Source organism: Ooceraea biroi, chromosome 7, assembly GCF_003672135.1.
Source record: "Ooceraea biroi isolate clonal line C1 chromosome 7, Obir_v5.4, whole genome shotgun sequence".
Classification (NCBI taxonomy): domain Eukaryota; kingdom Metazoa; phylum Arthropoda; class Insecta; order Hymenoptera; family Formicidae; genus Ooceraea; species Ooceraea biroi.
The window spans coordinates 9,670,892-9,692,068 of NC_039512.1; the positions used below are offsets into that span (position 1 = coordinate 9,670,892).

At 37.9% G+C, this 21,177-nt stretch overlaps 1 protein-coding gene across 1 annotated transcript in view; it reads right to left on the reverse strand.

Moving 5' to 3' along the window:
* LOC105279890 (beta-1-syntrophin) overlaps nucleotides 1–16,890 on the reverse strand; it is a 214,487-nt gene extending 197,597 nt beyond the window's left edge. Inside the window, exons 1-2 of the mRNA XM_011339993.3 lie at nucleotides 15,168–16,890; nucleotides 6,951–7,551 (exon numbers count right to left, since the gene is read on the reverse strand). Of these exons, the coding sequence (XP_011338295.1) occupies nucleotides 6,951–7,551; nucleotides 15,168–15,191 (625 nt within the window). The 5' untranslated portion in view covers nucleotides 15,192–16,890. The remainder of the gene's footprint in view (nucleotides 1–6,950; nucleotides 7,552–15,167) is intronic.
* Nucleotides 16,891–21,177: the final 4,287 nt, after the last annotated feature.

The window sequence follows — 21,177 nt, forward strand, 5'->3', positions numbered from 1 at the left end:
ATATATTACAATTACGGCCGCCTAACAGTAATTACGTACGAAACGAACAAGGCTTTGCCTGACTAACCGATCACTGTCGTCACAGATTACACGCTTGTATTATAAAATGCTGAATAATTTTTATAATCTGATTTTCGATAATGTAATTTTCGTAATTTGACGACCGCTTTACAAGCTGAAAATTTAAAAAGGCCTACGATTGCGATTCGTCAACATTTAAGATTATTAATTAATTTACACGTCATTGGAAACAAAATTAAAATTTTGGATTCTAAATTTCGAGAATGCTAAAGAAAATTGAGTCAAGTTACTGAAAGGTAGGTTCATAAAAGTCATAAATGCCTGAGTATGGCGGCGGAACTTCCGGCGGCTGACACGGCTTGTACGCATCCTCAGAGCGGCTCGAGTACAACACTTACTATACTGACACGCTATACTGACTCGGATATAAGGCATGAGCCGCGCGCTCTCGTCCTCGCGAGTCTTATATATCGCCCCGCAGTGTCTCGCATACCTTTCATTTCGTCCTTTACGGTACTTCGTCATGATTTACGGCGTATCCGCATGAGGAACGACGGCATCGCGCGCACCTCACTCGCTCGTCCGCTCTCGCGTCTCCTTCCTTCCTTCCTTCCTCTCGCTACGGTTTCCGTCGCGTGAGTGTACCTCGCCTGTAATTTTCTCGTCGACAGTCGCAAGATGCCGAGAAAGGATGCTCCGCCAAAGGTCGCCTTTGACCCGGCTCCGGCGGAAGTCGCCATGTCGTGGTTGCTTCGGGGTCTCTCTCTCTCTCTGTCTGTCTCTGTCTCTCTGTCTGTCTCTCTCTGTCTCTGTCTCTCTCTCTCTGTCTCTCTCTCACTCCTTCTTTCTCTTTTAACGCGATACGTCATGCTAGTGATAAAATAGGACGGATCGCATAAGCGTAGTAGACATTCTTGCAATGCTCAATCTTTGGAGTCTCGATTCCGTTATGTCAGAGTCGTTGTATATATCGAGATACAAACATCTGCAGAATGCTGAAAAACTACAATTCTCCAATCTGCTCAGCAACCCACTCAGCAAAGAATTCCTATGCACTTTTGTCAGATCGTAGGAAAATTCTAGTAAATCTGAGATTAATCTCGCCTTAATACAAATTTTATTGTATGTACTATGTGTTATAATACTCAAATACCTCGATTATGTTTATTCGTATAAATTATTAAATTTAAGAAATACGCGTAGAAAAATAAATACGATACCTATATTAAATTCTGATATGTCAATTTCAATGCCTAAATACGTTTTCACTCGCAATTCAAATCTATATGAATAGCAGTAAAAGAATTGTAAAATAGTAGTCAAAATAGTAAAAAAATTGAACTCGTATAAGAATAAACAATTATAAACAATTGGAAATTTTTGTATGTCGCATGGGATTTTAAATCTAAACAATTCTCACAAGATTTTGGCATAATACGCAAGTAATGAACGTAGGATGTTATTTTGCAGCAAATTACTGAATTATCATAACGATGTAACGTTCTCCTCGTTTGTGCTATAAACATGTATGCGCGTAACCTCATTAACTTCGCACAAACGCGCTATCAAAGTTTTGAAACAATTGCGAATATACTGTCATTACATAATCGTTCTATAATCACTTTTTCGACAGCTACAATCGAGTTCGGTATGTTGCTACACGAATCGCCGTTTGTTTGTCACGCAATTAATGACGAGGAAGAGAGCTAATTATCAGTATGCGTTGTAAAACGATCGCCCTCTAATTTGCATCAGTTGCTAATTGGTTCCTAGTGAGTAATTATTTGAATTTTGCTAATCAACATCGCGTGTGAGTGTTAGGAGTTTCGGTCAATTTTCGGATTATTACTATACGATATGTTCCAATGCACACAGCAACACGTATTAACAACGTGTTCACGTTATCCTTCTTTTCGCTAAATTTACAGTATTGCCTACAGGATATAAATAAACGGTTAAATAAATATTTATAGCATAAATTCAAGAGAAAGCAAAATTACACTTCCTAACACTTAAATGTAAACGGATTTGTTATATATTATATTATGCGTAAAATCATATACTTACTAAAATATCGATATTTATACTGATTGCAGACAGTATTAAAAGAAAAATACAATATACAAATAATTAACATTTAATTCAAACGTCAAAGTAATATTTTTGTATCTCTCTTCCTCTGTTGTAATTCGTATTTAAATATTTTGTATATTAGTAATCTCTTATTAATTTCTATTTAAATATTTTGTATATTATAGCTGACTGTGTGTGTGTGAGAGTGTACATTACGTTTCACGTAATGTAATGGAAGACAAAACGCCATACTTCTTTTTTACTCCTTTTTTGAGCAGCAGAAATATCTTTTTTTCCACGCATCATAAAATGGAATGTTGCATTCACAGTTTATAGAAGAAAGCCATAAGGTAAATACGTTTCACGGGGACCATAAAACGAAGAGAATAAATGCTTGGTGCCACTTTTACATCAGGAAACAACTCGTCTTCCTGGGTATTCTGCACAATATTCTCGTGCAATATCAATAATCTTTATTAAGTTAACTTATGTACTTCCCACTATATTTAACAAACTTATCTCTTGATCTTTCTTTTACAATTAGTTTAACAAAACTTGTGTATAATGTTTGTTTAATATAAATTCAAATTAAATTTCGAAATTCGTTGGACAACCTTCATGATTCGTCCATGTGTTTCGGTAATTGGAATGCGTAATTTTCAGCGGGCATTGTTCTCCGAAGAATATTGCATGACGAATGACGTGCGACATCGTCAAGGAAATTGCGTCTTAAATCTTACAGACCGGAATTCCTTTCGCTCAACACGCCAAGTAACTTACTCATCCTTTCTCTCTCCCCTAATCTCTCTTCCTTTCTCTTTTCAACTCACTATCGTAATTCTAGTGATATTTCAACTGTTTCGAGAATTACAATCGTATCGGATTTCCCACAAAGCTATTCATAATTTCGAAAGTTTGTTAAACTGCAGTTCTACCCAATATACGAGTACGTGTACAAATCCTCCAGCTGCAAAAACATGTAGCTCTTATATATTTATTTTCAAACAGCTCTCGCGAATTTCATGAAAATCACAAATGCGAAAATGTTGCTTCGCCGACTACGGTGAATAACCGTGCGCACTTCCGGCTATAACGTGTTGCATGCGCCATTAGTTAATGCGTTAAAAAGCGTTACGAGAAAATGTCTATTGTAGTAATTCATACATAAAACATAGATGCATTATTTCATCCCCTATAGCCGTGCATGCCGTGCATAATTCCCGCGTATGTGCACGACGATTACACATTCGTGTAAACACACTGGAACACACGTGCAGGACGCGCGTGCATGCTTAAGCGACTCGTTCGCGGTGATCCATAATCAAGGACACGCGATATCTCACAGACAGAATTTCCTAGATCCGACAGGGAGATTACCGGGCAGCGAATAGATAACCGTTGCGGAAAAGTCACGCGAAGTTGGGCATTGCGCTCCGCGAGGATAGTATCTAAAGGGCGTCATCACGACTTTCGCGCCTAGCTGCGAATTTCTCGTAATCGCGCGACCGAACTCGCTATTTAACTGCCATAACTTCGTAGGGGAATAACCACCCTTCCGCCTTCAACGGAAATATTGACATATTATTTTCATTGTGTTGCTCTGTTATCGAATTAAGTTATCGTATGAGGAATTGACTGGGCAATAAACTTTAAGTTACGAATAATTCTTGTATTTTATCCTCAACTGTGCTAACTTATCTATGTACGTATATATGCGTTTCAGTTTATTCCTACATTTACACGTATTTAAAAAATCACCACATGTTCACATTTTATCTATTAGGTTGTTCATTAAGTTTTGCGGTTTTCTCGATAGATAGCGTTTGTCCATTGAAAAAGATAGCATGCATCGCCTGAACCGCGGATTGCCGCATACTCCGTGACAGGTTAGACAACGCTTGACATTTCGCCAGAGTCTTTGTTGTGTTTTGACGTGTTGTGTGTACGCGCTATTCATTGAAAATGGAGGATCAAAAGGTGCATTTTCGGCACATTTTGCTATTTTTCTTCCGCAAAGGAGTAAAAGCGACGGACGCACAACGTGAGATATGTGGCGTGTACGGGGACTCGGCCATAAGCGCTGACACTTGTCAGCGTTGGTTTGCGCGCTTTCGTTCCGGAGATGTGAACGTCTCCGATGCTGCTCGCTCCGGTCGTCCATCCACCACTGACGACGACCAAATCGTGGCCGCAATCAAAGCAGACCGACACCTGACAACGCGGGAGATCGCGGAGCGCTTCGACATCGCCCATACAACGGTTGCGCAGCGATTAAAACGGCTTGGGATGTCGAAAAAAGCAGATGTTTGGGTCCCTCACGAGCTCACCGAAAAGAACATTTTGGACCGCGTCATGATCTGTGAATCCCTGTTGAAATGAAACTCGCTGGAGGCCTTTCTCAAACGGGTGGTCACGGGAGATGAAAAATGGGTGGTATGTAACAACATTCGACGCAAGCGGTCATCGTGCGGTCCGGATGAGTCGTTACAATCAGTTGCCAAAGCGGATTTGCATCCGAAGAAAGTGATGCTGAGTGTGTGGTGGGATTGGCGAGGCGTCCTGTACTTCGAGCTGCTTCCGCGCGGTCAGACCATCGACGCCGAGAAGTATTGCGCTCAGTTAGAAAAATTGAAGCAGGCAGTGGCGGAGAAGCGGCCGGAATTGGCGAGCAGGAAGGGCGTTGTCTTCCACTACGACAACGCCAAACCACACACTGCTTTGGTGACCAAGAAGAAGTTGAAGTGCTTTGGCTGGGAAGTCATGCAGCACCCACCGTACTCCCCAGACCTTGCGCCGTCGGATTACCATCTGTTCCGGTCACTCCAAAACAATCTCGACGGGCAGCGCTTTAATTCAGTGGACGATATTCAAACGTACTTGGAGGACTTTTTCGCGCAGAAGTCGCGCGACTTCTACAAACGCGGCATTATGTCCCTTCCAGAACGTTGGCAGAAGGTGGTCGATCAAGATGGACAATACATTCTAGATTGAATAAATGTATAAGTACAATAGATTTATGTTTTAATTTAGGGCAAAAAAACCGCAGAACTTAATGAACAACCTAATATTTAATTAAGTCATTAACTGAATAATCCGAGTCGCATCTATAGATGACAATGATTCAAATTAAACACACATACTTGTAACAGCATAATATAGCTTGTCGTATACTGATTAGGAACCTTTAAAAAACAAAAAAAAAACAAAATTCTCCAAAATATTGCTACATTGTATCGCCATCTAAACGCGACCTGGATTACTTAGTTAATATAAATCTCTTATTGAACTTTGTTCTACCTTTTAGATTGAACTTCCTTATGAGTAAGATTAGACATTTCGTTTGTTAATTAGCTCGTAATGCTGAATTTTTAGCGATATCTTTAATAAGCTTTCCCAACATAAACAACTCCATAGAACTGCCAAAGTAATTTTCATTAAATATTCCGTGTAAAGCGAAAAGTGCCTCTCCATAGAGTCGATTCAAGATTCAGCGGGATTGAAAGCGCTTCATTATTTGCTGCGCCCGATAAGTGGTCTTTCGATCGGGACGTATACGCCGCTGACGATCCCTATTCGTTGAAGCGGAATTCCTTTTGTCGCGCCCTTTCGCGAGTCGAGCGCGCGGGAAGGACGACGGAGAAGAGAGCTTCGGAATAGTTCGGATTGGAATACTCGGTAACAACCCCGTCGTTGCATTTTCTACTTTTGGGAAAAAGTGAGAAAATAACGATGCAGCAGTACATCACACGTGGCAAGATATGATGGCCTCCCATGCTGAAGGGCCCGAGGTGTAGTGACGCGACGCGTCGCATCAGGAGAAAAATGTTAAATGCGAAATGCGGGGAAATGCTTGTCCCTATCCCAGACCTATAGGGACGAAAGGTAGTTGTAGACAAAGACAGCAAAGTAATGACGTATCCAGCGAAAAATTGGGAAAAGAAAGTGCATCAAGATGAGCATTTGAAGCATCGAGTATTGCATATGTTTCAATGACAGTTTTACGCTTACTTTCCGGTTACCTTTTATATAATCGATATAAAATGATAACTGAAAAGAAAGAAATAGGAATTTTGTTTCTGAAAAAGAAAACAGAAATCAAGTGTTTTGCGATGGAAAAAGATTAAAAATCAAAACTTTACAGAAATTATGTACATAATTTATTACATAAAATCTATAAAAGAAATCAAACATCTTATCAGATTTCAGATTTTGTCTCATATAACAAAATAATTCTGTTTTTTAACACCTAAATCAATTAAAATCAAATTTATTTAGTATCTCAAGTCTCCATGGTACTGCCAATTTTCACTTATATTTTCAAAACGGTATCTTTGTACATCTTCAAATTTCTTGATTTCTGCAAAGGATAGTGAAAATAGTGATCCACTGAATACAAAAAAAAACTAGTCGACTTTTTCTAGCCGGCTGCACACACTCAATGTATCAATCTAGCTAAAAGCCCTGGATAGCGCTTGCAAGTATATGCTCTCCCTTCAGTCCTCTTTTTCTCTAACCCTTTCTGGTACTTTCTGGGGGATGACAAACGGCGTAAATAGTGTACGGATAAAGACGTAGAATTTAATGTCGCATACGCGCGTCGGAAATGTTTTGTGTCGCTTAGTACATCTATCTTCCGAGGAGCGGATCCATGAAACTTCTGCGCAAGTTGTCGAGGAACAATACGTCACAAGTGAAATTGATATCTTGCATGTTTCTCTTAGAACGCAACCGTTGTGCGATACAAATTGCACATGTTCCTCATGTAGTACAGGTGATAATGTTACATTATAAACCGATAAGAAGTTTCCCGATAATTCAGTTTTACAACAGTTTATATGACTGCTTCTTGCACTTACCTTCTAATTCGACGACCTTGCCGGCCCTCTTCAGCGCCTTCACCGCTTCGTCGTGTGTAGCTTCGCGTAGATCTTCGCCATTCACTGCCAAAATGGCATCGCCGACGTAAAGCTGCTCAGTAGCGTCCGCTGCCATGCCTTTGAAGATCTTCGAAATGAGAATCGGCATTTTGTTCTCCTTGCCGCCCTTAATCGATATTCCGAGGCCATTGTTGTCGCTCTTGATCACGCGGACAATACGTTTCTGATTGGCCACCGAGTCGGGCACGTCCGGGTCATTCAAACTGTCCACGTTGTTGTTGTTGATGTTACCATTGTTCAAGGCGTTGTTACCGGTCTCGCAGCTCTCGTCAAGCGAGATGCTAAGGTAATCGTCTTCCAAGGAAACAAACACGCGATACCACTGACCACGCACCTGAGTTTCGAGGACGCCGGCGCGTCCCGATGCCGAGGACGAGGCGCCCGTGGTCGTGGTAGTCGAGGAAGAGGAGGATGATGTCGCCGCGGACACCATCGAGCCGATGCCCATCACCCCCATGGCCGAAGAAGCCTGACCGCTACCGCACAACTCCACCATTTCGATTTCTTCGCAAGGTGCACGCTACAACATAAGCAATAACAAACATAATTCCTATTTTTACTTCTAACATTAACGGTTGTTTATGAATATGTCTGTACTATCTACAATACCAAGTATATTTTTACGAAGAAATATTGGAATACGCAATTTATCTTCTCTGTGCGTCGTGCAATTTCCGTGCGAGACTTGAGAAAAATGGCGCGCAAAATGGCGACTATAGTGCATCGCGAATAAATGGTACCGGTACTCGACGACGTGAATAAATCAATTGTTACTATACGTCGGCGAAATTCGTAATTTGAAAATAATTGATAGCAGTCGACAGTGACAGTCGAGCTCTCTTTGTTTTCCTCCTACGCCATTATTTCCATCAATCCAGTTTCGTACCGCAACAATAGCGTTACCACTGCCCGCGTAAAATGGCATGTGGGCACAGCGGAAAGCAAATAATTAGAAGAAAATTACGTGCGCTTAGGATAATGGTTTTCGACTAATTCGCATTTTGCACATCACGTTTCTAATTAATTCTGTAAATCATAATTAATCCAGTTTGTGGAAAATGTTTATCATTATATCATTAGTTCAAGGAAACAAGAATTTTTTAAATAAAATGTCCGACAACTAATTAAATCGAAAATCTAAAATAATTTATAATTTTACCAAACCGTGGCAGTAGAATATATTATTTTTACCACAAAAAACAATTATTTTTATTATGTTTTAAATGCAGGAAGATGGGCTATGTTACGAGTTTTTAAATAAATTTTAAGACGTCACTGAATAAATAATTTATTTACTATTATTGGATACTTTGCAGGGAAAGTGCTATATTTGCCAAATAAAATTTCGTCAGAAGGTCTTACAGTTTCCTGAATGCAGAGTTTTACTGAGGAAGAGTAATGGAATAACTGGGTGCGGCAAACGACAGCGACCACATTTAATGAATGTGACGATATGACGACACGTAGGTAAGGTTATAATTAAAGTGTTTGTCTTTGGGAATTAGTCCTGTGCCAGTTTTGTCTTTGCATCGCTCATGTGAAAATACTCGGAGTGCTTTTATGACTAATATAATTATGTGTACGTGTAGCCTGTTTCTATACAATGTTCCAATTAATTAAAACATATGTGATATCTTTTGGCATCATAAATTTACAGTACGGATTGAAACAATTCGGCAATCATATCTATGCGGCGATAAACAATTCAAAGATTGAAATTTCATCTGTTGTAAATGAAAATTTGCTATTTTTACTAACGATTCTTCTAATCTAAAATTAAAATACACCTCGAGATAATCCATTCTGTACAGAATTAAATGTTCAACTTAACAAAATAATACAAGTATTGGGTCGTCCGGAAAGTTCGTGCCGATTTTGAAGGAAAATTCAAAGGCAACATTTTTTTATGTCGATAAATATTTATTGACTTATGTATGCACCGTTTTGTTTCACAACCTTTGTCCATCTTTCACGCAACTGGAAGATTCCATTCTCCCAGAACTTCTTAGGTTTCTCGGCGAAAAACTCCTCAAGGTGGTTTTTTATGTCGATCAAAGAGTCGAAGTTCTTGCCGCTAAGAGAATTTTGCAAAGACCTAAATAAGTGAAAGTCTGAAGGTGCAATGTCTGATGAATACGGTGGGTGAGGTAGCACATCCCAGCCAAACTCCAACAATTTTTGTCGGGTAGTCAAAGAAACATGAGGTCTGGCATTGTCCTGATGAAACACGACGCCCTTCCTATTAGCTAATTCTGGACATTTTTCCTGAATCGCTGTCTAATTCGTCCAGTTGCGAGCAGTACTTATCTGCATTTATCGTTTGGTTGTGTGGTAGGAGCTCATAATATAGGATTCCTTTCCAATCCCACCAGACACAGAGCATGACTTTTTTTGGATGAAGGCCGGCTTTCGGAGTGGTTAATGCTGGTTCATTTCGCTTACCCCAGGATCTTTTTCGTTCTACATTGTTGTAAATGATCCATTTTTCGTCACCCGTCACTAATTGCTTCAAAAATGGTACGTTTGCGTTGCGCTTGTACAGCGAGTCGTAGATGGAAATGCGATCCATTAAATTTTTTCGGCCAAATTATGCGGAACCCATACATCATAGCGACTTACGTAACCAAGCTTCACTACATGATCGTGGACAGTGGTTTTCGATATTTTCAGTATCTCTGCTAATTCACGTGTCGTGTAGCGCGGGTTATTCTCGATCAGTGTCTTGATTTGGTCATCATCAGTAGTAGAGGGTCTGCCCGAGCGTTCTTGGTCTTTAAGGTTAAAACCACCAGCTCTAAACTTAGCGAACCACTTACGTACGGTTCTTTCAGCTAAAGCGCCTTCTCCGTAAACAGAACATATCGAATTTGTTGCTTGTGAGGCATTTTTGCCTTTCCGGTAATAGAAAAGCATCAAGTGTCTAAAATGTTCTTTGTTTTCTTCCATCTTCAAAAGAGTACAAAACTGACACGAATCAATTTATCTGAAACAACTTTTTTCCTAAAGATGCGTTGAAATGTCACCTTTAAGCATATGTATATAAATCGTATGTTTTCAATAACATTGATATATTCAGACATGTTCCAACGCCATCTATTAAAAATCGGCACGAACTTTCCGGACGACCCAATACATAGATGTTTTTAATTTATTTAAACGTAATCTATTTGTATAGCCTCTTCCTAGCGTAATGTAAAACTAAAAACTTAATGAAAGAATTACTTAATTATGCTATGTTAAATTTTCATTGTGTTGCTGCCGATTGCTGGATAGACTAATGTGTGCAGTCCACTATCGACCAAGTTAAGAACAGAATCCAACCGAACGGATTGTCGAACCGGGATCGAGTTTCGATCATTCAATTCGCAGATCAGAGCATAGAAATGTACCTGGTCGTCGCGAAAGGGTCGCTGCAGCGAATCAACAAGTATCGTATTAACACTTTGCACGCATTGAGCAAGCGGGCGAGCGAGTTGCAGCGTTCACACGCGGATATAAATTTAAGTCGTTACAGTCTCGCGATGCCTGTGGCGCGATAAACTCACCTCGGCTACGAATGATCCTTTTACGCAAGGACACAGGAAGCGAAAACGGATATATTCCGCAACTCTGATCTCACGGCGAGGATTTCATGTCGCATTATCGGGCAAAATAATATTTCAAATAACTTCCTATCGAAAAAATTACTGCACTTTCTCAGGTCAAGATAAATAATTGTTTATTAAAATTATGAGTAGTCAAATATCTTTATTTTGCCCGAATTTCTGGCGCGCACACGCGCGCGCGTGTGTGTGCTTATATGTGTGTAAGTTACGCTAAATATTACAATACTGTATTTCATGAGCGAAAGCTTTTACATGATGAAATTGATTCAACATGTTAAAATTTCTATATATTATTAAAGTTGTAAATTAATAATGATTATCTTCTTTTCTTTAATATGCTTTAACATACACGTGTTATTTTAAATGACTTAATAATGTTATCAGAGAGTTTACATGTATCGTTATAATTATCTAAAATAATAAATTATTTAATGACTGCTGTATTTTCTAAATATTATATTAAATAGAAATTGAATAAACAAGAATTAAAGAAGGAAATTCGAGCATTTTAGAATCTCTATTCAAAGATTTTAATTATCAAAGAATTTAAAAGCATTAAAATTTTGATATGTAGAATTTGAAATGGCCACTAAATCTGACTTTACAAAATAATCTAGTTGCACTAATTTAATTCATCATACAAGCGGTTGAAAAAACATTTGACAGCATAACGTAAATAGGCTTTCAACAGTGCGAATAAAAATGTGAAAAACATCGCACAACGAGCGGGCGACGCCATTTTAAACAAATTGATCCGCGCGTAGAGTATTAAAATGCGGAAACAGACGTCCGTGCGTTTCACGATATACGTGCACGCGGGCGCGCGTGTGCATCGAATTGCGTATCCATGCGTGTGGAAAGAGCAGGATAACGTGAGGAACGAGGGAACAAGATGGGAGGATTGAGAAATTTCGGCTGAATAATCGAAAAAATGTACTGATAATAATACTGCGTAAATAAACCACAACGCACAATATTTAAACGTAAAAATGCTCATTCATTTCTTCGAACTATTTTAGAAATAGCTTTAGAAACCATCCAAAATCATACAGAAAATAAGATTTTCTTATTTTTAATATCTTAACAGATACAAAAAAATTCGGTAAATCGATAAGAAAATCTCATTTTCTTCAATTCGCAGAAAATCTTTCTACACATTTTCAATGCTAATTTTTTAATTAAATGAGTATTTTTCCTTTTTTTAAATCACTGAGCAACTCGGTCCGTTTTATTTTAACATGATCTTCGATCACTTGACGATCGTTACGTGAAACAAGCTCAAAGGTTAAACGATGTTACCACCCACGTTTTTCGAACAGTGCTTTCTGTTTTTTTTTCCGTCCACCTCTCACTCGCGCTTTTAACTACACCTTCCAATCTACCCCTCCTTTTCTCTTGCTTCTTCTCTTTTTCTTGTTCTCTCGCACGCGCGCACTCAGTGGCTATAAACTACTAGTACCCGACGTACGCCGAGGTTATTGGTTTTTGCAAGGGGCTTGACAGTGCCGTATACATGCTGCCATGTATGTACCTCCACCTCGCACGGCTGGATTTTATTTTCCAAGAATAATCGATGAACTGATTTTTTTTCAATATTTGAACAAGTTTTTGTTAATGCATACTACATCAATAAAGCGAACAGCACATTTTGGAAGTGACATAAAGAAGGAAAGAGGAGAATCAAGAATTTATATAATATAAAGTTCTGAGTTTTCGCGTTGTCGAATTACATAATTGTATGATGACAATGTCTATAATGTGAAGGCAATTGACCCTTTTAGCGATGCAGATCTAATTCCTAATTTAGTTATTTCAGCAATATAAATATGTAAATGCATGTATAAATAAATACATGTATAGCAACTTGTGCGCACGCATATATAATACTTTATTTGCATTTGTGTTTGCATCATTTTTAAAATTTCTGATTCGTTTGCTTTCATTAATCACGAAGAATAGAAAAATACAGTGACAAAAGACAACAAAATGCCTACGGTTAAAAAATAATCCAGCTTCATACTATTCGGAAAAATATAATGTGAAAAAATAAAACGTAATTCTATTCATAGAAAGGATGAGTAACTATTCATAGACAGGATGTCTATCATGTACAAGACAACACACTTTCTTCACTCTCTAGAAATAGAAAGCATAATCATCAAGTCTATGAAAACATTTAAACAAGCCTTTCCGTGTTGTCATTGTGCCTGGTATGTCCTACTTTCGTAGTAGCTAATACAGTCTCAACAATGTACGCCTCCGAAAAGAACTATTCCCAGATCTCATATTTATGTAAATTCCACTCTTTTGTCACGTACCAGTTCCGATGCGCGTATTTCAACCGCAGGTTACTTTAAAAATAACACCAATAAAACTAACAAACGCTCAACGTTTGAACATTGAATCATCGCATTCCCTGTATCTATCAAACTCGACCGTTGAATCTCGTTTAGTTATAAAAATGCAAACATACACAATTTCAAATAATAAAATAAACGTGCAAGTATGTTCCATGTTGTTCGCAAAGCAGATCAAATGCTGGAGGACGCAGTTTGCAGCATAAAAACTCTCATTTAAAGAAAACAAAAACGTAAAGTTTTTCACAATTTTTCTAACGTTTCCGTTGCGGATTTTCCGGTGCGGCGTACATTACTCCCCTTGACGAGCATTCGACGCCATCGCTACTTCCAACGGCGAATGAAGAGCCGCGAATGCCGGCTGATTTTACGCGCTCGTCTCCGTTCTAATTCAATTACGCCATCCGGTACAATCTCCGTCTACCCGGTGGCGTATTTATAGCCACGCGAATAATCCCTCTCTACACTTTTCCGCCCTCGGGCGTGTCAGTTCCTCCCTGCAACCCCCTTACCCTCATCCTCGCACCGCGTGTCACCCACGTAACCCGCGTGGGATCCGGAATACCGTGTTTCGCGAATGATTCCGCCGGATTGACTGTCGTCGATTCGTTTTTAACCAATTTCACGCATCGCTAGCTCTGTCACGCGGGGCCAAAGCTATTCTTTTCTATCAAGCAAAATGTAGGTTAACCATTGCGAGGCACCAGTGTTGGTGCTCCCAGCGTATTATTAAAATGTCTAGTGTCCGGTTAATTTATTCGCCAATTGCTTTGCCACAAATCCGATTATTTGTATATTATCTCCCGACACTTACCTTTATCTTTGCAGATTGCCATATTAATTTTTATTTCCTATATAGTTTATTTCGTATGCTCCTTTCTTTGGACTTTTGAAAGGTCTTTAGCCCTTTCATTATTTAATTTTATGTACATAATTACATTTTATTATCGTCTTTCTATATTAAAATTAATACCTTCGTTTGTGTACAGTTTTTAAATAGTTTCTAAGATGTTAATAACTTAGAAATTTTCCTTACAAATTTTTTATTTTTCATTTTTTATTAACATTTAACACATTCGCGACCGGCAACGTGATTCTGCGTCATTTTACAATTTTTAGCTGGTTACCGGCGACGTAGTACTACGTCATTTCAAAATCTAGATAATATAAAATATAGCTGGTTGCCCTTGATGTAGTTTTACGATATCTTTTTTCATATTTACGAGTCATGTGCATTTTGCAATGACTAGGACTGTATTATTACATCTTTACATCTTTAGCTCTTTCAATTTTAATATTTCCATATTTACGAGTTTATAAATTTATAAATTTTCAATTCTTTCAACTTGCATTTCTAACATTTAAATTGTTTAAATTTTAAACGACAAGTGGTTAAGCATGATATGATAAAGCAATATTTTTACATTCACTCCCATTTAATAGCAGAACCTTGCGGCGTCAGCTATAGATTTTTAGAAATTGTAGGCGGCGTCCAGCTAAGACTCTCGTCAGAAGTCAGAATGGTCGACTGCGAATATCAAATTGTTAATAACAAAAAATCCAACATACCAAGACTCGTTACGAAATTTCATATAATAGAGAAGTAAATATTTTACACTCAGTACGAAATGCCGAAAGTACATTATTTATATTTGTTTCTTTTTAAATTCACAATTAAAGAATTAGATATAAAATGATTTTTGGAAGGGAAGCTTATGGGAAGAATAGAAATTAACTCCAATTTTATTGTGTTGATTGCATGAATTCAATAATTTATTAAAACTCCTGTTTATTCAAAATCTCGTTCGCTTACTTTGTACTATTCATCAATCTCTCGTATATAATTTTTTCAACATCCCTGCAGTAACTTACAGAAGTACGAAATACAAGTTCCGCAAACTATTATATTTCTTTTATATTCTCCTTCATCGTCCCGATGTATCAAAGTCGAAAGCTGATAAGAAAGACACAAGGCGCTCTACAACCAACGAACAAAAATTTCAACTGCAACATCAAAAGAAAAAATCCTAAAAAATAAATCTCGAAATTAAAATTCAAGGTATTTGCGAGCTGAGAGCTCGGTTTAAAACGAAAATATCTGAAATCCGTGATATCCTGGCCGAAGTATCGTAGGATAGCGAACACGTATAGAGGAGGGATCTGCAATTATTTACCGTTTTACGCGTGTGTACGGGCATATATGACTTCTGGTAGGCAATGAAAGGCTTGTCGCCTGGCCCGTTTCTCGCCCGGATTAGTCCTATTGCGGCTCTTTTCCCTTTCTCTCTCACTCTCGCTCTCTCTTGGTGAATCCGCTCCTGCGTGCCGTCCACCCGTCGTATCTCTGTCGCTCACGTGGCTTGCGACATGCGTCACTGCCAGTCCGGCTAATACGATCCCCGATCCGCGCGCGAACCAATCACACAACCGCCCGTCGGTTCTCCTTTCAGCAGCCTCGACATGTTTTATTGCTTCTTCAGCTATCGGTTCTACCGTGATCACCCTATCCGTCTTCCAGCGAGATCAACGTGATTGCCTGATCTACGAGCGTCCCCGGGTTGACGTACGCATCGAGGCTCGGGATACCCAAGTGTCACCCGTCCTCGCTCGCTATTAGCGCGGAAAGTAACGAGCCGAATGCTCGATACGAACCAGTCAGCTCGTTGCGTCGCCCTCGAATGGACCTACTCTCGTTGGAGACCCGTTCCACTCTCGATCGCACTGTAGTTTCCCCTCCGTTCACTTTCGCTCGCGAGAACGTATTCCTTTTGTACGAGAACGTACGAGTACGTCGAACTAGCAAAAGGTCCCACTTTTGATTTTAAACGCTCTGCTAAATAGACCTTCCGTGCTGCGCACTCGCGGATATTAAAATATTCAACTTTTTTCATCTATTTCGATATCGAATCACCGAATTGTTGATCCTCGACTTTAGGAATGGTTTGCTTTTTCTTTTTCAAGACATCGATATTATTCAAATCCCAGCAAGCTTTGGAACTTTGGAATTAGATAATTCATTTTCCGATCCTAAAATATTCTACCAAAATTACCGAGTCTTAAAAATTCTTTGGAATGTGTTAAATTCTCCATCCCCGATACGTGAACATGATTGGGTCTCTGAAGTGTTAGCTCTTCTAAATTTTAAACACTTTTAACACTATATATTAGTTGGATATGTCTAGAGCTTCGAGCCTTTTGAAGGATAAAATTATCTGAATGTTCCAACTAATAACTTTTAAATTTACGATGTTCTCGAATGTTTTTTCAAACTTGGATATTTAGATCTTCAGGTTGGCATATCTAATCTGGACATTAACCTAATCCTTAAATCTTCCAATCCATAGGTGAAACTTCTGGTTTTTAATATCGGAATGTTTAAATCTTCAATTTTCTTATTCCAAGTAGTCGATAAAATCCTGCTTTCCACAATATAATCTATATGTATATGTATTCAACACCTGGATAAAATTGCACAATTTATTATTATATTATCATTATTACTAATTTTTCGAGTTCCCTAACTTTCCAGAATTTCCAGCAATCTTTATAAATCACAAGCGATTCCTCGAAAAAAGTAATTCTCTCGAAGGTATGTTGCGATTGGGTGAATGGGAACGCACACGTCGATTGTCGTGCTTGAGCGTTTCGCCGGAAAGCGACGAGCACGACGAACCAAATTTCGACACACGCACTGTAGCACGAGAAACTTTACGATGCAAATTCACGAAATTTCGCGTTTGAAATTCGCACGCCGTCAATATCCGGGTAATCGACACGAAGTAAGACGCACGTTTGCGACGGGAATCACATCGCTGGCACGAGTCACGTAGACTGACGATACCGCCTAACCTCACTCCGCGACGGCACCGAACGTACTGAAGTGCAACACAGCTCGTTCGCCGTGGTTAACCTGCCGTAGGTGGCGATGGCGGACGATGAGAGAAGCTGTGCATCCGCCGCCAATAATGTACCACACTTCCGCTTTAAATATTTTTTTTTTCGATTGAACGCGGAGTGTCTGCACACTCGCTCATCATAATTGCCAGTTAAAAAATCCAAAGCCATATTTAAATAATTTATTATTATATTATTATTTTTTATTTTTTAATCTTTATCTTCAATCTTTTACAACTGTTCGATATTTGGAAATGTTAAGTTTAAAAGATATACTTCTCTGTATCATGATGTTTAAATATCCTGGCACTATACATTTATTTCAAAAATACCTAATACGGAAGTGTAGACATTAATAACGTTTACTGTAAGATGACAGGATGGGGAAGTGGAGGGACAGCTCGATAACGCGCTTCGCGAGGAAAACGTAAAAACGTACTCTACCTTATCGACGCATACTATACGAGTGAATCGAAATAGAGTTAATATCAGAGGAGCCGTTTCATATCGAAATTATATTTTCCGTAGTAGAGCCCGTTTCAGCCAAATGTGGATGTCATCAGTTTCTTTTACAATTTTATAATATATTCATAAATTATTTGCAACTGTGACTAATTATCGATTGCAATTATAAAATACTATAAATTACACATGCATTATATGTGACTTTTTTTTATAAAATCACCGGTTCAGGGTAGACTCCTGACGTCATTCCAAGATGAAAGTCCTTGTACAGACTTTTCCCGCGTTGACGGTGGGTCGAAGGAGCTCCACGCATCGCGCACTGATCAATATATTCGATCTTAATTTTACTCGACTTCACTGTTTCACATGTTTCAATTCGCTGTTCTATGTCCTGCACAATGTCCTGTAAGCACTGTTCACGGACCAGACCCAGGCAGCACATGTTAGCCTAATATATGTTTCTTAGACGTATCTAATGTCTAAGAAACATAAAGTACCATTTAAGAAACGGTTTAAATAGAAACCGTTTTTAGACCTCAATTTTAAAAACGTATTTTTCACGTTTCCACAGAAACGAAAAATGTGTTTTATTAAATTGATTTGAAATTATATAATTAATATAGAAAAAATAGTAATTTCTACTTACTTTGCGAGTATTAATTATTTTTACATCATACGTTTCAATGTACTCGATTATGGAACGAGAGACAAAAATCAACACGAGTGTGTGTGATTCCCACCTCTGATTCACCAAGCGACCGATAGATGGCCAGGCCAGACGTGACGTTCTCGCAAGTAACATTTGTGTTATCACCTTATAAATAACCATCCGGAAAACCGGTCCAATACCCTTTTCTTCTTCTTTTCTTTTGAAACTTTTGAGATCACTATTACTTGAAGTGATATTTCAAAAGAGTGAGATTCCACTTACACGAAATTTAGAGAGTAATTCATAAAATATAAAAATCTAGTTTTTTACAAAAATGTGACTTAACTCTGTCTATCTTTGAGGCACTGATATATAGAATTGATAAATATTTTTCTGATGGTTTCTGAAAGGTTTTTTTGCCGAAAAAGAAACGTTTCTCCTAACGTTTTTTCGTTGGACATTTTTCTCCTAAATAAACGTTTCAATAAAATGGTTATGAAACGTTACGGCAAAACGTTTATGAAACGGTTTTGAAACCAATATGTGCCGTCTGGGGAGTCTGAAGACCTCGCTGGCTAGTTCGCACGCTTCTCCGCGTTCGCGATCCATTTGTTCGCGTATGTCGTTAAACGCACTTCCGCGTACGTGTGCGCCGGCATTTTCGCGTGTCACCGTTCGACTTTCCGCGACATCGGCAGTACAATCAACGAGAAAAGACGGACCGATCACTTACCACATTGCACGAAATCGCGTTACACGAAGAACTGTCGTGACATACGTGAAATGCGGCGCGCTCCCGCGATACGAAAATCGATACTATCGATGCGAAATGCGCTGCACTGATATCGATAATATGTAATTCATAAAGACGATACAATTTACAATTTTATTAAATAATTACAATAATTACTGTCGACGCGTAATTATTTAATAAAATTGTAAATTGTATCGTCTTTATGAATTACATATTATCGATATCAGTGCAGCGCATTTCGCATCGATAGTATCGATTTTCGTATCGCGGGAGGAACTTTCATCTTGGAATGACGTCTATCCTGAACCGGTGATACGGTAAGGGACACCCTGTATTGCTAATTACATTTTTAATTTCATATATTGTATACTTAATTTTTATGAAAATAATAAAAACTTATGTAATAAAATCTTAAAAAGAGAAAAGATTACTGACAAGTTACGAAACTGAAGAAAGTGAAATAGTTGTTAATTAAATTATGTACAAATCTCGAATACCGACAATTACGCGAAATATATAATGTACATACGATTATCTCAGATAGATCTCATTCGATATACCGATAGACAACGATTAGTTACACAATACAGAGTATTAATTGTCGATGTAGTTACGATGTGGTTAGAATGTAGTACTCACCATTATCTAGTATACAACTGCACCTGCAACCACAAGATAGATACTCCTTTGTTAACTGTACTTAATTTGATTAAGAAATATTTCAATTCTATATACATATATCTTAGCAACATTTAATCAATCAAACAATTAAATCAGAAACAAAACCTTTATTGTGAAATTTTGAAGCTATATAAATAAAATTATAACAATAACATTATATAAAATGTAAATTAAAATATATGTATGTAATAAAAAGTAGTTAAATTACAAAAAAATATACAGAATATACAGATAAATTATATCTAATGTAATCGAAAATAGATTAAAATACAATATAATGAAAATTAGATTAAAATGTAATAAAATAATTTCTAATTTATTTCTTATACATGTTAAATAATGTTTCATAATTATTAATTAGTACAATATTATTGTATTATACCTTCATCCAAGTTAACTGTAACTTAAAATTAGTGTTTTTTTATATTTTAATTATTAGTATTTAATATTGTGTAATATATTAATCATTAATTTTGGATAAAATGTAATTGTAATTTATAATAAAAATTTATAATGATGAAATATTCTTCAATTATATCTCTATATATTGGGTCGTCCGGAAAATTCGTGCCGATTTTGAAGGAAAATTCAAAGGCAACATTTTTTTATGTCGATAAATATTTATTGACTTATGTATGCACCGTTTTGTTTCACAACCTTTGTCCATCTTTCACGCAACTGGAAGATTCCATTCTCCCAGAACTTCTTAGGTTTCTCGGCGAAAAACTCTTCAAGGTGGTTTTTTATGTCGATCAAAGAGTTGAAGTTCTTGCCGCTAAGAGAATTTTGCAAAGACCTAAATAAGTGAAAGTCTGAAGGTGCAATGTCTGATGAATACGGTGGGTGAGGTAGCACATCCCAGCCAAACTCCAACAATTTTTGTCGGGTAGTCAAAGAAACATGAGGTCTGGCATTGTCCTGATGGAACACGACGCCCTTCCTATTAGCTAATTCTGAACATTTTTCCTGAATCGCTGTCTTTAATTCGTCCAGTTGCGAGCAGTACTTATCTGCATTTATCGTTTAGTTGTGTGGTAGGAGCTCATAATATAGGATTCCTTTCCAATCCCACCAAACACAGAGCATGACTTTTTTTGGATGAAGGCCGGCTTTCGGAGTGGTTAATGCTGGTTCATTTCGCTTACCCCAGGATCTTTTTCGTTCTACATTGTTGTAAATGATCCATTTTTCGTCACCCGTCACTAATTGCTTCAAAAATAGTAGAGGGTCTGCCCGAGCGTTCTTGGTCTTTAAGGTTAAAATCACCAGCTCTAAACTTAGCGAACCACTTACGTACGGTTCTTTCAGCTAAAGCGCCTTCTCCGTAAACAGAACATATCGAATTTGTTGCTTGTGAGGCATTTTTGCCTTTCCGGTAATAGAAAAGCATCAAGTGTCTAAAATGTTCTTTGTTTTCTTCCATCTTGAAAAGAGTACAAAACTGACACGAATCAATTTATCTGAAACAACTTTTTTCCTAAAGATGCGTTGAAATGTCACCTTTAAGCATATGTATATAAATCGTATGTTTTCAGTAACATTGATATATTCAGACATGTTCCAACGCCATCTATTAAAAATCGGCACGAACTTTCCGGACGACCCAATACATAGAGATAAAGAAAGAGATAATTGAATAATCATACAAGCTATTTAGCTTGTATGAAATTAAATATATCTTCTGGAATATTAAGTGCACAAGTATAGAATATGTGAATATTTCTTAGCATCTTTGTTAATA